Source organism: Dendrobates tinctorius, unplaced genomic scaffold, assembly GCF_039654945.1.
Source record: "Dendrobates tinctorius isolate UK_male_01 unplaced genomic scaffold, ASM3965494v1 ptg000231l, whole genome shotgun sequence".
Lineage (NCBI taxonomy): Eukaryota > Metazoa > Chordata > Amphibia > Anura > Dendrobatidae > Dendrobates > Dendrobates tinctorius.
In genome coordinates, this window is record NW_027361898.1 from 5,660,835 (window position 1) to 5,683,769 (window position 22,935).

The following is a 22,935-nucleotide window of genomic DNA, read 5'->3' on the forward strand; positions in this document are numbered from 1 at the left end:
GGGCAGAGTGCAGCTGAGGGGACAGGGCAGAGTGCAGTGACAGGGCACAGCGCAGCTGAGGGGACAGGGCAGAGTGCAGGGACAGGGCAGAGCACAGTGACAGGGCAGAGTGCAGCTGAGGGGACAGGGCAGAGCGCAGCTGAGGGGACAGGGCAGAGCGCAGGGACAGGGCAGAGCGCAGGGACAGGGCAGAGCGCAGCTGAGGGGACAGGGCAGAGTGCAGTGACAGGGCAGAGTGCAGCTGAGTGGACAGGGCAGAGCACAGGGACAGGACAGGGCAGAGCGCAGGGACGGGACAGAGGCACTCACCACCTCTCCTAGCATGTCTCTTGCAGCCCTCGGCCGGTGCTTATTCCATTTTCAATCTCACCGCTGTTCTTCTTCCTGCTTTCAGCGTCCATGTGGTTCTGCTGAGCCGCTCATTACTTATGCGCATAGGTAATGAGCGGCCGCTGAATACAGGAATATAGAACATCGCTGAGATTGAAGATGGAATAAGCATAGGGGGGGAGCTGCAAGAGACATGCTAGGAGAGGTGACTGTGACTGAGTATGTAATTGCACTACCCCGGTAGTTACGCCACTGACTTGGATGATCTGATTTACAGGTAGGAGCAGCCGAGCCGCGAGCGGGCTTGTTCAGTGACATTCATGGTCGGGCGGGGGCGGACCCCACCGAGGGATCCAACGGTACCTCGGTGGGCCAGTCCGAGCCTGTCTCAGTGCCATATTATCCCACGCACTCAGATTCTGTAGTACCCATATAATTGTTACAGGCAACTTGAAAGTGCTTTGCTATCTTCTTATAGCCTTCTCCTGCTTTGTGTGCCTCCACCATTTTCAGAGTGCTGGGCAGCTGCTTAGAAGAACCCATGGCTGCTGTTTTTGGCACAAGGCTAGAGTTAGAGGAGGCTGGATTTTAAAAAGTTGGAAAATTTGCATCACCTGGCCTTTCCTAAAGATGACAGTGAAGAAGCCATAACCCTAACAGGATAATTAAGGTCTGAAACCTTGGTAAAGTTATCTGAGCACACAAATCTCAGAGGGTGCCCAAACTTTTGCATCTATCCATTTCCCTTTTTGTCATTTTTATACATTTTTTCCTAAAATGCAAAGTAAATGTGTCATCTATAACTTTAGGCCTTTTAGGCTGGTTTCACATTTGCGCATGCGTTTTTTTACCTATATTTAACATGGGTGCGCTTACGTGCGCATTGGCATGTGCACGTATGCGTTTTTCGTGCGCTGAGTTTTTTACGTTGTGCGTCAATAATTTCTAGACGCTACATGTTGCATTTTTTGGTCCTCCCAACCACTTTAAAAAAACGCATGCGCACGTATGCGCACGTTTTGCGCAAAAATTTAACATTACTGTCTATGGGTGCGCATACGTGCGCATTGGCATGCGCACGTATGCGGGTTTTTGGCGCATGCGTTTTTTGGTCAAGATTCTCAAGACTAATTTTACAAAACCCCACCTACAAAAACTTCATGTCTATATAAAAGTAGGTGTCTGCCAGAACTGTAACACAACTATAGAGACAGCCTGGAGAGCAGACAGACTGCAAAAGAAGACACCATTTTCAATTCCAGCTTCAGCGGCAACAATGTAAGTATTATTACATCTTTAATGTATGCGTGTCCTTTTAAATTGTATATGTACTAATGATTTGTATGATTTTTACATGCAGTATGTCTTCGGAATCAGAATATTCACCATCCCGGCAGGAACTGGCGCAAGCAGACCGTGAGGTGATTATTTTCGTGCGTTTGGTAAGTATATCTGCGCTTCTCACAATATCTAACATTTTTTTTTTCAGACATCGTCATCTTCAGCGGACTCGACTAGTGAGGGCGAACAGCATGAGCAGCCAAGCCAAGTCACGGTGGTGATACGGAATGTAAGTATCAAATGATTTGTAATGTCCTTTATTTTTTATCTTCTATCTTTCCTCTTTTCTGGATCTTTTTTTAACTTTATTTTCACACAAAATCCGAATATTCTAATGAATGTTTTTTGTCTAGGTTCCACAACGGGATGAAGTCGTCTACCTGGATATTGAGCACCTTATCCGCCTGGTCCAGGATCGTGCCCCGTTGTGGGACAGCCGTGACCAGCTGTACAAGGACAATGTGGTGATCCGGCGGCTATGGAATGAGGTGGCCGCAGCATTGATGGATGGCTGGGACAGCGCCCCTGCAACCTCAAAAAAGACATTTAGTATTTCCCTGCTCTGTTATGCCGCAGTGAATATTGTCCTTGATGGCACTGTTGGGTTTCCTGCTAGATATATTCTAGCAGGAAACCCAAAAGTGTCATCTGGCTCAACAGTGACTGCTTTGGGTATTGTATTGCTGTATTGTGCCGCATTGACTCTTGTTCGTGATGGCACTGTTGGGTTTCCTGCTAGATATATTCTAGCAGGAAACCCAACAGTGTCATCTGGCTCAACGGTGACTGCTTTGGGTATTGTATTTCTGTATTGTGCCGCATTGACTCTTGTTCGTGATGGCACTGTTGGGTTTCCTGCTAGATATATTCTAGCTGGAAACCCAACAGTGTCATCTGGCTCAACGGTGACAGCTTTGGGTATTGTATTGCTGTATTGTGCCGCATTGACTCTTGTTCGTGATGGCACAGTTGGGTTTCCTGCTAGATATATTCTAGCAGGAAACCCAACAGTTTCATCTGGCTCAACAGTGACTGCTTTGGGTATTGTATTGCTGTATTGTGCCGCATTGACTCTTGTTCGTGATGGCACTGTTGGGTTTAGTGATAGCATATATCGTGCATCATACACAATTGTTAAATGTTGTTTGTTTTTCCAACAGTGAACAAAGTCCGAACACGTTGCCGCTCGATCAAGGACCGCTTCAACACTGATGTTCGTGCTGAGGTGTTCGCAGTGGTTCAGCGTCAAGGACCAGATCAAGATACCGGTACTATCAAGCTTTGCAGTTCCTAAGACCGGTCCTTGCCACCAGAGCGTAAGTATTTATAATTTTTTTGTTTTTATTTTTATTAATCTGTGTTTTTCTATTCCACAGCTGATGCTTCTTGTAAAGGCATGATAGTAATGTTTTTCCTTTCTTACACAGCACCTGGAGCAGCACCCTGCAACCTGGCCCTGGAGCGGTCCTTCATCGGACGACCTCGGACCCGTCTCAGCCATCCGACAGCCAGGAAGCACCTTGCACGTCTGCAACACGGACAGCTGCTGACCAGGAAGCTGGTCAATCAGGTGTTTCCCTGTCCCAGGTCTCTGCCACTGGTTATGCGGGCACTACCCGCCAGCGGCAGAGGGCCTTGGACAGGAATGTCTTTCCCGAGTTTATGCACTTGAGCGAGGCCTTTAATGCCAGCCTCAAGTCGCTGTCAGACAGAGTGGAAAGCGGTTTTTCACTCATGGAATGTGGTTTTAACCACATGGAACACTGCTTCCACTCTGTTGAACAGCGCCTGGAGGCCGACCTCAACAGACCTGCGCACCATTTTTTTAGTAAGATTGAAAAGGGCATGGCGGAACACCTTAGTCCTGAGCAAAAGCTGAGTGTGCTGCAGGCCTGCAACAATGCTTTCTTGCAGGCTATGCAGCATAATCGGTTCGGGCAGCAGTCAGTGGTGTCATTTCCAACTGTGCCACCATTGACTCGCTTCACCTCACTACCGACTTGTGCTGCATAGCACTGCACGGACACCACTATTCAAAGCCAGGACACCCACCATTACACCACCACAAGTCTGAGTGCTGCTGGTCACTTCACCGACACCACCATGGCAAGCGCTGCTCCTGTCTGGAGCACCACCGCCACCCCCATGCATGCTTGGAGCACAGCCACCGTAACTACTCCTGAAACGTGGAACAGCCCTGCCGCAAACACTATAACATGTACTAGCCCTGCCACCACCACTCCGCAAACCTGGACCATCACTGCCGCCACCAGTCCTCCTGCAAGGACGAGCACTGCCACCGCCACCACAGAGCATCAGCAGCAGCCACAGCAGCAGCAGCATGCACAGCAGCAGCCACAGCAGCAGCAGGCACAGCAGCAGCCACAGCAGCAGACGAGGGACCCACATTCCTTATTTGCCCCAAGTTCCAGGTGGTGCCAACAATCACGGCGGACATTGGGCCCAAGGAGGTCCAGGCAGGCCAGTTTAAGGAGATAAACAGTTAGGGCCACTGTCGCTGAACCTCTGTCCTCTTCTCCTAGTGTGTCTAGCTCCATTCCCATCACTGGCCTTCCTTCCCCCACAAGTTTTGTTGCACCTTCCCCTAGAACACTTTCATCGACTATAAGCTGTTCATCTTCACTGCACACCCCCAACTTGCAACCATCTGCCCCCAAACGCAGAAAAAAATAAAGTTTTTTATAATTTTTTTGGTTAAAAATAAATTTTAATTTCTGGTTCAACATAACAAAGTTTGATTAATATTTTTGCCGCCACCTACACACACTGCGCCGTACACACAATGAGCGTTAAACTTTGCAAGGTGTCATAAAAAGCGTTTTGAGGATTGGCTGTTTTTACCATCCTCATTTCACTTGCTGTGATACTAGGCCAGGGGGATTATAGATATACCTTGTAATTAACAACATACTCTTATTACGTGTGTGTTGAATCTACTGATGGGTAAAATACACGTCATATGTTCAATACCCAGGCCTAGTATCATCACTAGAGTTGAGCGTAGGGATAAAAAAAGTTGGAGTTTCGTCCGAAACCCGACCCCAATGCAAGTCAATGGGAAATAAAAGTCGGCATTCAGTGGATGACATTCATCCACTCAATGCCGACTTTTATTCCCCATTGACTTGAATTGGGGTCGGGTTTCGGACGAAAATCCAACTTTTTTTTCCCTAGTCGTACCAGTTTCATTTGAAACAATTTTTTTTTCATGAAACCAGATCCGACCAAACTCCCTCAACTCTAATCATAACTATTTATCAATCATGGGCAGCTGAATACACATATGATGTTTAACCTGCAGCATCTCTTACATAACAAAATATTTCACGCAGACTAGAGATGCTGTAGTTTAACTTGTATGTGTATTTACCTGCACAGGTGTGAGAACATCATGAATTCACAGGTATACATGGGAAGTTGTTTATTTAATTGGAGTGTAAAAAACACAGTGCACTCGGTACAGGTATCAAAACAGGTTTTTTATTAACATACACACACGAAAACATTTTTACACCATTTCATCTTGCCAGTGCACCCGTCCTACATCAGAGATAAAGTAGGCCGCAAATTGGTCCCTCATTTGGCCAACTTCAACGGATGACCTGAGAGGGTGCTGAGTGAATTCAGGCAATGGGTTAGGAGCAGCATCATCGAGTTCAAAGGTCGGGTGCTCATTAGCCATCACAAAATTATGTAGAACCACACACGCCTTCACCACCTCATCCACTGTTTCAAGTTTGAGATTAATGGCTGTGCCGAGAATTCGCCATCTGGAGACAAGAATCCCAAAAGCACATTCTACATTTCTTCTGGCCCTGGTCAGCCTGTAATTAAAGATTTTTTTGGTGTGGTCCAAGTCACGGCTGGAGTAGGGTTTCAGTAGGTTAGCGCACATTTGAAAAGCCTCATCCCCAACCATTACAAAGGGCAGTGGCGGAGCTTTGGTGTGGGGAAGAGGCCGTGGCATAGGGAAATTAAATTGGTTGCCATACAACCTCCGGCCCATGTCTGAGTTTTTAAAAGCCAGCCTAAGAGTCATTACCACGGCCAAATGCTCCAGTGTCCACTGCTGCAAACATACATCCGGCATCCGCAATGGCCATGAGTACTGTTGAAAAGTACTTTTTGTAATTATAGTACTCAGATCCAGTTCTTTTGGGTTTGATGATCCGTATGTGTTTACCATCAACAGCTCCCAAACAGTTGGGGAAATTGCAGACTGTCCAGAATTTGTCAGCAATTTCCATCCACTTTTCAGCGGTGGGCAGGGGCATAAATTCTGGACAAAGAACGTTCCAGAGAGCCCGGCAGGTGTCCGCAACAATTCCAGACAAGGTGGAGATTCCAATACGGTACTGGAAGTGTAGTGAGAATAGGGTCTCTCCAGTCGCCACGAATCTGCAAAACAGAAAGAAGTAAAATTAATATTTCTGTATATGGTTTTTTAAAACTATAAAATAAATAATTAGTACATTCACGAAAAATAATTAGGCCAGGTTTTGAATAGTACATGTAAAAAAAAAAAAATTCAGCCCCCCCCCCTTGGTTTTTCAATATTACGTACCGTAATGTTACCAGGAGCCGTTCCTCAGGAGGAATCGCATGACGGAGCTGTGTGTCCTGTCTACGGATGGATTCTTGGACACGAGCAAGCAAATCCCTGAAGCTTTCTTGGGACATCCGGATATAATCTGTACATTTCTCCGGGTTTGCCTGTAGCTCGCTGTAGAGGGTGTGGTACGCCCCATGGCTCTCCCGGAGTTCAACAATCGGATATATCCACATACGCCGCCGCTGCCGTCTTCGCTGTCTCTCTCTCTCTTCCTTTGTTCATGGCAAGCAACTGCATATGCCCTAGCCATCGCGATGTCCAAATCCAAGTTGAAGTGAAAACTTCCAACGCAGATCCATGTTGACACGAGAAAAATCAAGCAAATGTGAAGAATACTGTAGACAGGGTCTATATATTACCATACCACACCTCCACTGATGTCCCATTGGTGGTGTGTGTTGCAAGATAGTTATCTAGATTTTTTTGGTGAAGACAATCAATGTGAAAAAACCGCAAACGCATTGAAAACACATACAAACGCATACAAATGCTGCGTTTTTTCTGCAAGAGCAAAAAATGCTGGAAAAAAACGCAGCGTTTGTATGTGTTTGTGTGGCGCCCCCAGGAGTATGGTCGCCACAATGGCATTGCCTTCCTCCAGGGAGGGTGATGTCATGCTTGGAAGCAAGGAAGGGTCTCTCTAGCAGTTAACCATGGCATGCAACACAGTTCCCACTCCAGGCCAGCAGAGGGAGCTCTGAACCAGGATTGGGGGAGGAGCGCGCTCTGAGCGCCAGGAGGGGAAATAGTCAGTTAGTGTGAGGAGGGCAACGAGTGTAGATGTGCGGAGAGAAGCTGGAGGTTGAGCTGAGGACAGAGAGCTCCCTCCCAGTGAGAGCGCATGATCTGGAGCCTGGTCTCCACAGTTGTATGGATGCTGAGGGTCCTGCAGCAGAGGCCGGAGGAGTAGGAGGCTGTGAATGCTCTGTTCCCACATAAGACTCGGAGGCACAACAGCGACCAGTGAGCCAAGAGAGATAGAGGGCTACAGCTGTCTGCCATACGAGGTAGTTCTAAGAGAAGATAAGAAGGAGGAACTTCAGTGTAACACAGTACAGGATGTACCTCATGTCATGATACCAGTGCTGGGTGACCGGCACTGCTGGGGTTAATGTTCTGACCTCAGTGCAGACTCTCACCTGCACACCTGGGACCTATTATGGTGGCCTCTCATTGGTTCTGGGGAGGCTTCTTATAGCCTCAGGAAGCTCCCATCCCCCGTCAGTTATACTTTCGCCCTTGGCATTGTGTGTTGACCCCTGAGTGTGTTAGTGCTGTGTTCTGGTTGCTTGATTCTCTGTGTACGCCTCGGTCTGTTCTCTGGATTTTGCTTTGGATTCTGCCTGGTACCTTCTACGTCTGTTTGGTTTTGATCTCTGCTTGGCCATGACTATCCGTTCTGTCTCATCCCTGGTACTTTACTGATATCTTGTGTATGACCTTTGGCTTTGTTTGACCTCCCATCTGTTTATCCCTCCTGTACCTCGCTTGCCTGTACTGTGCATGACCCCCACTTTGCCCGACTTTGAGTTTTCTACCTTCTTTGAAAGCAGGACGCTAAGCCCCACCCCCTTGCAGTCACATGACCGTTCACATGACCGTAGGTCCTGTGTCGGCATGCTAAACTTCTACATTCAGGTCCTGTGCATCTTTATTTTCCGGCTGTTCTTGTCCCCAGGGGTCCCTACGGTGTGGATGAGTCCCTGTTTAGCGGAGGCTGTACGCCGGCGCTGTCAGGACCCTGACACCTCAAGCCAGCGCTAGGAAGGAGACTACACAACCCATCTGATAGAGAGATCCCTGAGTTGCTTCCAGGCTAGCCTGCTCCTGTGCCATCTATAATCAGGACCCTGGGCTGCGTTTGCCAAGTAAAGGTAAAGAAACTGCACCCTGTTGTGTCCTTGCCTCCTTCCTGCAACATCCTCAGCACTGCTGCATCTCTGTGCCAAACACTGCATCTTCTTCCTAACCCTTTATCTACACTGCCCTGGGACTACAGCCCTGCCTGTGGAGGGCTACAATATCATCTCAACCCCTTGTTGAGAGTTTACCATCATTTATCTGGGATACAGGGGAGTTCCTTAAACGGATAGATGGTCTTCATGTTAGTCAAGACATGATGCTGGTGACAGGTGACGTTGAATCCCTGTACACCAGCATCAAACATACAGATGGATTGGCAGCCACCTGTTATTTTCTTAATATGTCAAACTTGCCAGGTGAGATAATTTCCTTAATCCTTGAGTTACTTGAGTTCTCCTTAACACATAATTTCTTCACGTTTATGGGGTCCTTCTACCTGCAGCTCCAGGGTACCGCTATGGGGGCTTCTTTTGCCCCCGCGTATGCCAACTTATTCTTGGGGCTTTGGGAGAGGGACCTCCCCCTGTCAGATCAATGTCTGTCGATGGACCGCATCCCTTTTGGGTGCGGTACATCGACGACTGTTGTGAGTTCATTTTCTGGTCTACCAGTTGTGAGTTCTTCTTCCAGGCTCCCTTTGGTGGTAACAGGAGGTAGTGAGGCTGATTTAATCAGTAGAGATCTGCCACCTGATAATGAGGATGACGATTGGACCTCATGAATCTCAGATTGGATTTTAGACAGCCGACGCCCTACTCTGGTGCTGGTGATTCCTTCTGCTTGTCAGGTCATGGTTCTCAGCTCTGTTCCAGTCAGCTCAAGTTAAGTTTTTCTGCTAATGTTCACACTTGATTTTGTTGTTCTATTCAGTTTTTTGTGTGGTAAGTGCTGAATTTCCACTCTTATTTATCTGTATTTGCCAATTTGCTTTTTGTCCCTTATTAGATTGGCCTCTTTTTGCTCTGTCTCAGAATATTTCAGAGTGCTGATATAGTGGGAGAAGTCTAGTGACTTTAGGGTTAATTTTGTTATCAGAAGTGTTGGACATTATTTTGTAGGGTTTTGGGCAGATTGCAGACATTGTCTTTCCTTTCCTTTCTAGTTAGTTTGGGCCCCATCGTTTGCTCAGCCTATTTTCCTGCCTGTGTTTGTGTTTTCATCTTGATTCACCGTCAATACATGTGTGGGGGCTGTCTATTCCTTTGGGGTCTGCTCTGGGGCAGTTAGTTTTCCTCTTTTCTTGCTTTAGGCTTATTTAGTCCTCCGGCCGTGACGAGGCGTCTAGGTTCATCGTAGGTACACTCCACGGCTGCTGCTAGTTGTGTGGTTAGGATCAGAAATCTGCAATCTGCATAGTTACCAACCTCTCTGGTTTTTCTGGGGCTTAGCTTGTTTAGGTTTTTCCTCCTTGGTGACCCATTCATAACAGAGGACATATTCATGATCTGGCAGGGGAATTCTTCACAGCTATGTGAATTTATGACGGGCATAAACTCAAATGGTCAAAATATTCATATCACATACAATTATGACGTAAATAAGATTAGTTTTCTTGATGTCACAGTATGGAGGGATGTGGATAATAACTTACAAACCAGCATTTTTAGGAAGGAAACCGCTTCCAATATGCTGCTGCATGCCACTTCAGCGCATCCCAAACATATGATCAATTCTGTTCCGGTGGGGCAGTTCCTGCGTTTACGCAGGATCTGCTCTACCGAGCAGGATTTTGATCTACAGGCAAGGGATCTTGCTGATAGGTTTCGAGAGAGAGGATACAGTGGGCGAGCAATTAAAAGAGCATTTAATCGTGCTAAATAGTCCACACGCCATTCTCTTTTATATAAGAAAAATGAGATTAAATCAGATAGTAAAGTAAGATTTATAACTAACTATAAAGCACAATTTGCTCACAGGAAAGGCTGTCTTAAACGGGCTTGGCCTATTCTTCAGACTGATCCCGTTTTAAATCAGTTCCTCCCACCAGTGCCTAGTATCACCATTAGACGATCAAGAATGCTTCGGGATCATCTTGTTCGCAGTTGTTACCAAACGGAACCAAAAACTACCTTTCTTGATGCCGGCTGTCCTGGGAGTGGCTGTACTCCTTGTGGCCGATGTGTCGCTTGCCCCAACATTGATCGTACTAACCGGTTTTTTAATTCTTCAGGAACTAGAACATATGATATTAGAAGTTACATCACTTGCACGACATGCTTTGTGGCTTATTTTGCCGTGTGCCCATGTAATTTAATATATATTGGGATGACCACTCGGCAATTAAAAACACGTGTTTGTGAGCATATTTTGGGGATACAGGCGGCAGTTGACCATGAGGACTTGGCCACTCTCAGGACATTGCCTAGGCACTTTAAGCTCAAACATGACTGTGATAGTTCATTACTTCGTGTCAGGGGCATCGACATTATTAAACCTGGCATTCGGGGTGGCAATCTGACTAAGAGACTATCACAAGTTGAAACTCGCTGGATTTGGTCTCTGGACACTGTACACCCAAAAGGACTCAATGAGGCTATTAGCTTTGCCCCATTTTTATGACCATCTTATGCGGCTTTACATTTGACCATTTCTTGTTCATGTGCTTTGTTTTTAATTCTTGTGTCTACTTTTTTTATTTAGTGTGGTGTCCACTGATGTTTTTGTGCTAACACCTCCCATGATGTTGGATATATATAAATAGAAACTATAGTATGTACCATCTGACTGCGTATGCGAATGAAGATTCCACGCATGGCAAATTTGTGATGAAGATCCATTATTATCATTTTTTCCTCTATATTTTGTTTTTTATTATTATTATTAATTTTCCTTTTTTATTTTTTTATTTTCTTTATTTATTTTATTTTCATATTATTTTCATTATTTATGTATATGAGGGCCCTAGGGATCGTGTTTCTTGTAGCCAGTACTGTTTGATTATGACTATGAGATAACTAATATCTATGTATATACATGCTGCTTTCAAGAAAACATATATTCTAAATTGTGTTGTTTTTGTATTTTGTTTTCCCCCTTTTTTTCTTTTATGTTGTGGTTATGCTTACTTTGTTTCATTGTTTAATTGGTTCTTTGTCATTATATTGATATATTTTTTTTATATGTATATTCTTTCTATGACCTATATAATAATGTCCCTTATGGTTCATAATCTTATTATTTTTTCTATGTGGATCTCCATCACATCTGCGGACTAATTATTTTGTTGAATTATTCCCCATTATAAGATTGCTGTATACCTCTCTCATTCCCCCTAACGGCTCGTGTTGTCCTGGCACGCATGAGTGCCGCTGCTCACTACATGCTCGGCGGCTCTCGGCATCTCCGTTGCTTGGTGACGGGTCACGTGTGAGTGACGTCACCGGTCATGTGATGCCGACGCCGTCTTGCGTCCGGGTTGCTGCGGCGACGCCTGCGTCACAGTGGGCAGACGAGACGTGATATGGGACGAACAGTGTGAAGTATTTCCATCTGAGTTCCTGCCCATTGACACCATGGCAACGTGGTGTCATCAGGGGCGGATCTTTTTATTAGCTCCAATATGTAGCTCTTGTCATCTGACGTCAATAGGAGTGTTATTGTTGCACTGTGTTTCTATAGGCAGGTTTTGAATACCCTGTTTGAGCATGTAATTTTGATATCTGACGCCAACAAGAGCGGTTATGCAGCGCTCTTCTGACACATTATGTGTGTATAGGGGGCAATTCTTGATTATATTGATAATATCAAGCATTTTATTATGATCAGGATTGTTAGATATTTCTTTTGGTATATATCCATGAGGAGTTAGTTATTTTTTTACCTCCATGGTGACACATGCTACTTCCTGGGAGGGTTTTTCTGATACATCACACGATTGGTTCATTGGATCAGGTGTGTAGTTCTTGCAACCTCATTGGTGGCTCCATATTTTAAATATTCACCACTTCCTACTTTTTTCACCCCTTGATAAAGGCCATTTGACCGAAACGTGCGTTGGGGAGGGTCTATTACGGACCAGTCAGAAAGGTAATATTATGCAGTAATTTATTTTGTGCTTTCAACTTATTCAGCACATATTGTGTGTAGTGATAGGTTTCATCACTGGGGGGAGTGATATTTATACACCTTGTGTATACATTATGACTGGCTATTTACAATATTATGGGATATATATAGGATTCTGAAATTTTATATTGTATTGTGAAAATCAATTTTATCCCTGTGTCCACATACCATTGGTGTGCCCCATTTTGCCCATATATTTTTTATGGTCATTATCGACTTTGATCTTACTGTTTCCTGTACTTTTGATCTATTTCAATAAAATTACTTTTGTATTTTTATAATTTTTGTATTGGACCTTTTGTTCATTTTTTTCTTTATATATTCAACATCATAGCTGCACCACACCATCAGTCCCAGAGGATCTGCATGCAGCGTCGGCTTAACACCTCCCTTGCCGAACACCACAGGTGGCGTCACGAATCACTTATAAACTTTATTCCCAACTCAACCCCTTTTGCATGGGCGCCCAGGACCACGGACCGGGTCACCGCTGCTGTGACATTCCCATCTGAGAGACCGGCCCGGTACCGAGTACCCCACAGCCCTGGGAGGGCGATCCATTTGTGTGCGGTTTTTTAATGCGTTTGTGTGCGCAAAAAAGGCAGTGCAAAAAAACGCAAATTTGAAAGTAGCCTTAGAGATAATTTAATCTGCAACTTGATTACCTGTTCACAATAACAGTAATTTTGACCAGAGGTGCACAAACTTTTACATGCCATTGTATTTGATGACTGTTTCCAATAACCACCACAGAATTGTGACTGCCATGATCAGATTTGTATGATTACACTGGTATACAGTGATTTTGGTGCCGACGATGTCTGAACGGTTTTATATTAAGTTTATGGTGCGGATTAAGAATATGACTTCAGTTTTGCCAGATTGTCTCTAGTCTCTGAGATATTTAACAGTTAATTAATTACAGTTGAATTTTAGATTCAAAGAGTCCCTTTTCTAGCATTGTAAGCCTGCATATTGAAATATAGAATAATGATATGGGATATTTCATTACCTAAGACATTGTTAAAGAGTCAAAAGACGGAAAGCTGTTGCAGTTGTTATCACACACCAGCCTCATTAGAGGAGTTTTTTGATTTTCCAGCCTCAAATTACCCGAAATCCATTCCAAAAACCTTGGCACTTGAAAAAATTCTCTTTTTGCAGACCAGTGTTATATATTGGGTGGTGCCAGGATTCAGCCTCTTCTTCTTTAGATCAGTCTAACCAGTGAAGGGCATTAAGCGTTTATAACATGTGACCCACCCACGGAGGCCACAATATTCGTGACCTACTTTGGTTTCCTGTGTGTTTTGTAGATGCCAGTCTTTGCCAGGATGAAGCATCAGAAGGAAGACAGGAGGGTGCAGGGCACAGGACACCAAAAAGTAAAGAAAACGCTCGTAAAGGGGAAGTACATGGAAACTCTGCTCTTACCAACGAATTCTATAGATCACTACATTGTTACTGATTCTATCATGTCATTATTTTCAGCACCGAATGTAGGAAAATCTTCACACTGACATCCAGGCGTGAACTGATATTCAACCATGGCATTTAAAAGCACCCAGACTGATGCTGTCCCCTCATTCTCCAGATGGGGGTCTAACATACACAGTTTTGAACATAGTAACATAGTTTTGAAGGCTGACGGAAGACCTTATGTCCATCTAGTTCAGCCTATTTTTAGTGCAGCTGTTCTGCATTGTTGATCCTGGGGAAGGTAAAAAACCCACAGAGTAGAAGCCAATTTTCTCCATAGGGAAAAAAATTCCTTCCCCTAAGCTGGGTCAACCATCTACCTATAATATTCTGTTATTCGTAACCTTCTATACTGTTACTCACAAGAAAAGCATCCATTCCTTTCTTAAATTCATTCAGTGAGTTAGCCATCACCACTTCCTCAGGAAGAGAATTCCAGAGCTCTGCTCTTACCGTGAAGAACCCTCTTCTATGCTGGTGCAGAAATTGTCTTTCCTCCAAACGAAGAGAATGCCCCCTTGTTCTTGTCACAGTCCTTGGTACAAACAGTTCATTGGAGAGATCTCTGTATTGCCCTCTGATATACTTGTACATATATATTAGGTCTCCCCTAAGTCTTCTCTTTTCTAGAGTAAATAGATCTCATTTTGATAACCTTTCTGGGTATTGTAGTGAACCAACTCCATTTATCATTTTAGTAGCCCGCCTTTGAACCCTTTCAAGTTCAGTAATGTCTTTCTTGAGCACCGGCGTCCAAAATTGCACACAATACTCCAAGTGTGGTCTGACGAGTGATTTGTACAGAGGGAGAATTATGTTTTCATGTCGTGTCCCCAGACCTCTTCTAATGCATCCCATGACCCTATTTGCTTTGGTGGCAGCTGCCTGACACTGGGCACTCCAATTTAGCTTCTTATTGACTAAGATGCCTAAGTCTTTTTCCATGTCTGATTTCCCCAGCAGTTTCCCATTTAGTAAGTAATTGTAGCATCTGTTTCTCCTTCCCATGTGCATAACCTTACACTTATCTGTGTTAAACCTCATTTGCCATTTTTCAGCCCAATTCTCCAATTTACTCAAATCTGTCTGTAGTTGCAAACTGTCCTCCTTTGTGTTAACTACCTTACATAGTTTTGTATCATCTGCAAATACTGATATTTTACTGTGTAAGCCATCCACTAGATCATTAATAAATATATTAAATAGTAGGGGGCCCAATACAGAACCCTGTGGTACCCCAGTAGTAACACTGGCCCAATGCACCATTAATAACCACTCTTTGTTTTCTATCACTAAGCCAGCTACCTACCCATCTACACACATTTTCCCCTAGCCCAAGCTTTCTCATCTTACTTACCAATCTTTTATGTGGGACAGTGTCAAATGCTTTAGAGTAGTCGAGATAAATGACATCCAACGATTCTCCTTGGTCCATTTGAGAGCTTACATCCTCATAGAAGCTGATCAGGTTAGTTTGAGAGGAGCAATCCTTCATAAATCCATGTTGATATGGAGTTAAACATTTATTAACATTGAGATATTCCATAATGGTATCCCTTAGAAACCCTTCAAAAATTTTACCCACAACAGATGTTAAGCTTACCGGCCTATAGTTTCCAGGTTCCCTTTTACACCCCTTTTTGAATATTGGTACCACATTTGTTTGCCGCCAATCAAAAGGAACAGACCCTGTTTCTATAGAGTCTTTAAATGTAAGGAATAGAGGCCTGTCTATCACATTACTTAACTCCCTTAATACCTGAGGGTGAATGCCATCAGGGCCTGGTGATTTGTCAATTTTAATCTTACTAAGGCGGTTCTGCACTTCTTCCTGGGTTAGGCAGGTAATACTTAATGGGGAGTTTACATTATCACTCTGCATTTCCCCTGGCAAATCCTTTTCCTGTGTGAACACTGTTGAGAAAAAAGTATTTAAAACATTTGCTTTTCCCACATCGCTCTCTATGATTTCACCCTCATTGTTCTTTAAAGGGCCGACACCATAAATTTTAATCTTTTTACTGTTTATATAATTAAAGAATAGTTTGGGGTTTGTTTTACTTTACTTAGCAATGAGTCTCTCAGTTTCCATTTTTGCTAAATGTATTTGTAGGGTCTCTATTACAAATATTGCCCTGCATCGAGGAAATGAAGATTTACTACCAACATCACCAATGATACTGCTATATAAGATTAAATAATACTACTACACCATAACTACATAATACCGCCATACAATGACAGAATTATGACATCATACTGATCATTAGAGGGGCTGTACACCCCTGAATACATTTTTTGCAAGTTGCAGTGCAGACGGCTGACTCATCAGGGTGTGTAATATATTTACCGTTTCCAGTAGTTGTCAGTTAATTACGGGTTCACACTTTGTGGTCATGTGCTGATCAGTCTCAGCCGTTTCGCTCAGTGTCCTGTTCTAGTCAGTGTCCTGTTCTAGATAACTCCAAATATGCAAATTGTACACCTGTGATCACGTGACAACTGCTGGACCGACAAGTGGTGCCAAATCTTGACGGTGTGTAAACTACACACACCATTAGGATACAGCACACTGTGGTCATTGCCAACCTTTTACTCAGGTTGAAAACGCTTATAACAAACACGACTGGACCAAGATCATGTTAGTATCAATATTGCAATATAATACCGCGAGACCATAACCTGATATTGCCAACATATACAATAGGGATAATACCACCATATTGATCATTAATCAGAACTACTAAGACTGATATTACCACCACTGAATGACCATATTATGGTGATATGCACTCTACACCAGTGCTCTGTAGACCAGTGGTGAGAACCTGTATCAATTTCTTGTCCATTTGGCCCAGATCACCATGACCACTTCTTCCATCCATAACTCGTCATTGCTAAACACACAGACATCTTTGCTTACTGCTTCTTCTGTCCTTCCTCACATTCTCCACCTCTATACAAACCATATAGTGCTATAACCGGTGCCCTAGACCAAGCCTGGGCAAAGTGCAGCCCGTGGACAGAAACAGCAGCAGAGCTGAAAAAGTGGCCCATGGGCCATACCTGCCCTCCCCGGGCTGCTGTCCATCTGCTGCTGCCTCTTGCTGTCACCCTTCTCCACATCCTGGGGATGCAGACAGTGGTGAATACACTGGTGGAGGACCGGGACGCTGGCGCCATCTTCCACCAATCAGCGTGTGAGACAGCAGTCATGATGACGTCATTTCATTACGTCAGCTGTGCACTGCGGAGAGTCAGATCATCGGAGAGAGCTGAGCGGCGGGGAAATGGAAGCGAGGTGAGTATGTGGTGGTGGTTTTTTTTGTGCATATAGAATATTTGTATGTATGTAGGAGGCTGTGTGAGGCTCATACTGTATATAGGAGGACTGGTGCTGTATATCAGAAGCTATGTATTCCCTGCCCACTGCAGCCTTGTCTCCTTTTTTAACTTGTATAACAGACAGCAATGCAGTGATGTCTTCACATCGCATCCTATGGCATGCTGGAGTACATGGCGGAGCAGGGAGCCACAGCTGCTGACAGCATTGGCGTTGCTGAGGTGTATTGCCTAAATTGCCAAATGGCCACTCTGGTTCTGTAGACAACCCCTGCAGTCACATACTAAGGTTTTGCAGCCACTGAGGTGTGCATTAAGAGATTCTGCAGCAGTCACAGATGAAATGTATATTATAAGATTCTATAACATCTGAGATGTTTGATGAGCTTCTACAGCGGCTGAGATGTATTATGAGGATCTGGAGCAGTGAAGATGCCTGATGAAGTTCTGCAGCATCCGCATTGTGCATTTTGAGGTTCTGCAGTGGCTCCTGTGTGGATAATGAGGTTCTGCAGCAGCTGAAGTGTATATTCTAAGGTATCTGTATGACTAGCAGAGAGCTCAGTTGATTGCAGTCATATCTTCATTGTGGGTACAAATCTGACTATCGCAAACTTTTGTGGAAAGGAAGGAGGAGGGCATAAGCAGCTAAAAAGCAGAAGGAACTGAGAGTGATGGCAGCTGTGACACACTGTTAACACCTCTCCACAACTTTCCACTGAGCGCCTTCCTGCAATCTCTGCCAGACTGGTGCCCCACCACCCGCAGTGAGGAGCTCTTTTGACACTTCACAGGAACACCCGACTACTAGGAAGCCTTTGCCACCAGCTTCAAATCTGATTAATGACATTGCAGATCTCCATAAACAGACCACTCTGTGAACTGCTTACCACAGTGACTGCTCATCAAGGTAGGACATAAGAACTTCTCCCAGGGGTGTGGATGCCACCATGAAATGGAGGGATAGAAAGCATTTATTAGATTCTTGATCTCATGGTCAGTAGGGTTCCTAATGGTCTTTACCAGTTGTCTGTCTAACCAGGATCTCCTTTCCTTCCTCAGGTACAATGGCTAAAGCTTGGCGATTGAGGCAAAGGTCAGCATTAGGAAGCATCTTTGCCTTGGCTGTATTGGCCTGGAACATTCGATTTGTTATTTTCTTTGACTCTGACAGAAGCTCGGCTTCTTCTAGCAATCATACCACCATATTGATTTGGCATTGGCCTTTTCACAAGCCCATGAACCTCTCAGGAGATATTTGTTTAAACACTTACAACATCAAAAACTGTACACTGACAGACGACCGGAACATGTTCAACCGCAGTAATGTGGTTGTCTTCCATCACATAGATCTGGACCTTGTAGGTCATCAGATGCCTACTGGACCCAGACCTTCTCAGCAGATGTGGGTTTGGGCAACTCTAGAATCTCCTTCAAATATTAACGGGCTCATGAAATGGAATAACACATTCAACTGGACGTTGACTTACCGAGAGGATTCGGACATTTTTGTGCCATATGGACGTATGGTTCCGAACTTGGCCATGGAATTGAATGCCACTGTAAAGGACGGTTTAGTCTCCTGGGTGGTCAGTCATTACCACCGGACTCAAGAAAGAGCCAACTTTTACAAAGCGTTTTCTTCATACCTCAAGGTGGATGTGTATGGTAAAGCCAGTAGGAAACCTTTATGTTCCTCATGTCTTCTGCCAATGATTTCCAAATATCTGTTCTACCTAGCACTGGAGAACTCTATTCATAAAGACTATATCACAGAGAAGCTGTGGAGGAATGCCTTTCTGGCTGGTGCCGTCCCAATCGTGCTGGGCCCACCAAGAGAAAACTATGAAAAGTTTATACCTTCCGACTCCTTTATCCATGTAGGAGACTTTCAGTCACCAAAACATCTGGCGGAATTTTTAAAGACAATGACCCCAGAACGCTACCAAGAGTTCTTCCACTGGAGACAAAGATATGGTGTCAAAGTCTACACTGACTGGAGGGAAAGATTCTGCATGATCTGCTCTAAGTACCCAACTCTGCCCAAGAGCAAAGTATACACAGATATAGAAGGGTGGTTTACTAATGAAAATATTTAATGAGCAATTAGTTATTACTGATGTTTACAAAAGATGCACTATATATTATCATACTGCCCCTATGGTCAAGAATATAACCACTATACTACTGCCCCTATGTACAAGAATATAACCACTATAATACTGTCCCATATGTACAAGAATATAACCACTATAATACTGCTCCTATGTACAGGACTATAACTACTGTAATATTGCCCCTATGTACAAGAATATAACTACTATAATACTGCCCCCTATGTACAAGAATATAACTACTATAATACTGCTCCTATGTACCAGAATATAACTACTATGACACTGCCCCTATGTACAAGAATATAACTACTATAATACTGCTCCTATGTACAAGAATATAACTACTATAATACTGCCTCCTATGTACAAGAATATAACTACTATAATACTGCTCCTATGTACAAGAATATAACTACTATAATACTGCCTCAATGTACAAGAATATAACTACTATAACACTGGCCCTATGTACAAGAATATAACTACTATAATACTGCCTCAATGTACAAGATTATAAATACTATTATGCTGCTCCTATGTACAAGAATATAACTACTATAATACTACCCCTATGTATAAGAATATAACTACTATAATACTGCTCCTATGTACAAGAAAACTACTATCATACTGCCCCCTATGTACAAGAATATAACTACTATTATACTGCTCCTATGTACAAGAATATAACTACTATAATACTGCCCTTATCTACAAGAATATAACTACTATAATACTGCTCCTATGTACAAGAATATAACTACTATAATACTACCCCTATGTACAAGAATATAACTACTATCATACTGCCCCCTATGTACAAGAATATAACTACTATTATACTGCTCCTATGTACAAGAATATAACTACTATAATACTGCCTTATCTACAAGAATATAACTACTATAATACTGCCCCAATATTCAAGAATATAACTATATAACTACTATAATCCTGCACCTGTGCCCAATAATATAACAACTATAATACTGCACCTGTGTACAAGAATATAACTACTATAATACTGCCCCTATGTACAAAAAATATAACTACTATAATACTTCTCCCTATGTACAAGAATATAACTATTGTAATCCAGCCCCATGTACAAGAATATAACTACTATAATATTGTCCTCTATATACAAGAATATAACTACTATAATACTGCTCATATGTACAAGAATATAACTACTATAATACTACCCCATGTACAAGAATATAACTGCTATAATACTGCCCTTATCTACAAGAATATTACTTCTATAATACTGCCCCAATATACAAGAATATAACTACTATAATCCTACCCCTATGCACAAGAATATAACTACTATAATACTGCTCATATGTACAAGAATATAACTACTATAATACTACCCCATGTACAAGAATATAACTACTATAATACTGCCCTTATCTACAAGAATATTACTTCTATAATACTGCCCCAATATACAAGAATATAACTACTATAATCCTACCCCTATGTACAAGAATATTACTTCTATAATACTGCCCCTATGTACAAGAATATAACTACTATAATACTGCCTCTATGTACAAGAATATAACTACTATAATACTGCCCCTTTGTATAAGAATATAACAACTATAATACTGCTTATATGTGCAAGAATATAAATACTACAAAACTACCTCTATGTACAAGAATATAACTACTATAATACTGCCTCCTATGTACAAGAATATAACTAGTGTACTGTGAGTATAGTGATTATTCCTGTTTGTGGAATCAGCATATGATGATATTACAGTTAATTGACTGACAGGACTGTATATTTCACCTGTGCCCTTTTTCCGTTATACAATTTGCACACATTTTCTTACCTCACAGGTTATAGTACAACTTGCAGTGTTTTAGTATCCATACTAATGTGGTGGTTGGAGCTGGTGGAGTATGGTGGTGCACACATTCTTACATAATACAGCTCTCACCCCCATACAACTGCTGTATAATTTAGGAATTCTGGGCAGTGTTGTTACAAGTTGACCTCAGGGACTGAGGAAGTAGCTAACTTCTCCTTCCATGACTGTATGAGCCTATAACTGGGCTGATGTGAGTGTTGCATTATGAGTGCCATGGGGCTGTAATAAGTATCAGTAATGAATTATTGATCCTCAATAAATGGCTTGGTCCGTGGTAATGTCTGTGTCTTGTGTCGCTCCTTACAGCCACAAGATAAATTCATACAAATCTCTGCCGCGTTCACACCTCTGATGAGTCAGATAGAAACAGTTGGTGAGACTTTGATAAAAAGAGGGTGGGCAGACGCCCAGGATGCCAATATGAATCATTCAGTCGAAATGCATGGTGGAGGTATGGGAAAACATTTTCACATAATAACACTCCTCACCCAGCTAGAAGTGTGGCCAACAGCAAAATAAAAAAGCTTAAAGGGGATGTCCACTGTCTGGGACAATTTTTTTTTTACTTAAATGCATGTATTTTGGGCTATAAAATAATTTGTGAAATTGTGTTTCATTTAAAATTTTGAATCATTTGGCTTTTACAGGCTCATTGTTCCCAGCACCATCAACACTGACATGGTCTAAGGCCATAAATCAGCAGAGAGCTCAAAAAAGACAGAAAAGAGTAAAGGCCCCGTCACACTAAACGATGCCCCAGTGATCCCGACAACGATACGACCTTGTCAGGATCGCTGGTGCATCTGTGGCGCCCCTGAGGCTCAGTCGCCACAGAGGTACTGCACCTCCTCCTGAGGTGTGGAACCCCACCATCCAGGTAAGGTGGAGACTCCTGACCACGCTCCAACACTCGCACCCCACACAACAGGGTAGTTCAGCAAAGCCACATTGCGGCTCCTTGCTTAGAGGGTAGCAGAGCACCTTTGGTGGCTCCCTGCTTGGAACACGAAACGTGCTGGGAGGCGGGTGGAGTTGACAAAACATAAAAGAGCGGGGAGGTTTAGAATTACAGGTCAGTCTGTGGTCAGTCTGTTCGAGTTCATTCTGAGGGAGGAAGTCACTCAGAGGGGGTGAGGAAAGGAGATCCCTGGAAGAGGGATGGAGGAAGGAGTGCTGCAGCTGCCTCAGTGATCTGAGCCAACTGGCACGGGAAAGGTAAGAAGGAGAAAGACATTGAACTGAAGCCTGAGCTTCCATAGGAAAGAAAGACAAGTACGGAATGTAGGAGTAAAAGGGAACACAGAGGGCGTGGGTTAGAGGAAGAACCCTGCTTAGAAGTTCTAAGCGCAAGGCCGGGGCCCGGTCACCGAGGTTGTATGGACACTAATGGTTCTGCAGCAGACACCGGTGGAGTAGTGGGCTGTAAATGCACTACTCCCATCTAAGACTTGGGGGCACAACAGCAACTTGGATAGTGAGCCGGGACTCAGGAGAAGGGAGTCCCCGAAGCAGGCTACAGCTGTCTGCCGTACAAGTGGAGTTCTTGGGAACATCTGTCAGGAGGCACTCCAGTGTAACGCAGTACTAGGAGTACTTCACACTTAAAGGCGCTATAGAGGAGACGTTCAGAAAGGTACATGTTGGCGGAGCGTTGGAAGGGAGCATTCCATCTTGCCTGGAGGTTGTCTGAGTCCCTGACCCGGAGGACACAGTACGGAGGCAGGCACCTGTGTGTACTACAGACTGTGAGTAAAGCTTTGGAACTACAAGCCCTGGTGTTCTCCATTGATTCCTGCTTCCACCTGCCCAGCACTGCTACATACCCTGCGCCAGACACTACACCTACTCTGCCCTGGGACAACAGCCCTGCCTGTGG

General features: G+C 43.7%; 1 protein-coding gene across 1 annotated transcript; it reads left to right on the forward strand.

Moving 5' to 3' along the window:
• The first annotated feature begins 17,811 nt into the window (after nt 1-17,811).
• On the forward strand, nt 17,812-21,273 carry FUT7 (fucosyltransferase 7). Its single transcript, XM_073555890.1, has 2 exons — nt 17,812-17,963; nt 18,116-21,273. Exons 1-2 carry the CDS (start codon nt 17,897-17,899, stop codon nt 19,150-19,152), a joined length of 1,104 nt encoding a protein of 367 aa, XP_073411991.1. The 5' UTR covers nt 17,812-17,896; the 3' UTR covers nt 19,153-21,273.
• Nucleotides 21,274-22,935: the final 1,662 nt, after the last annotated feature.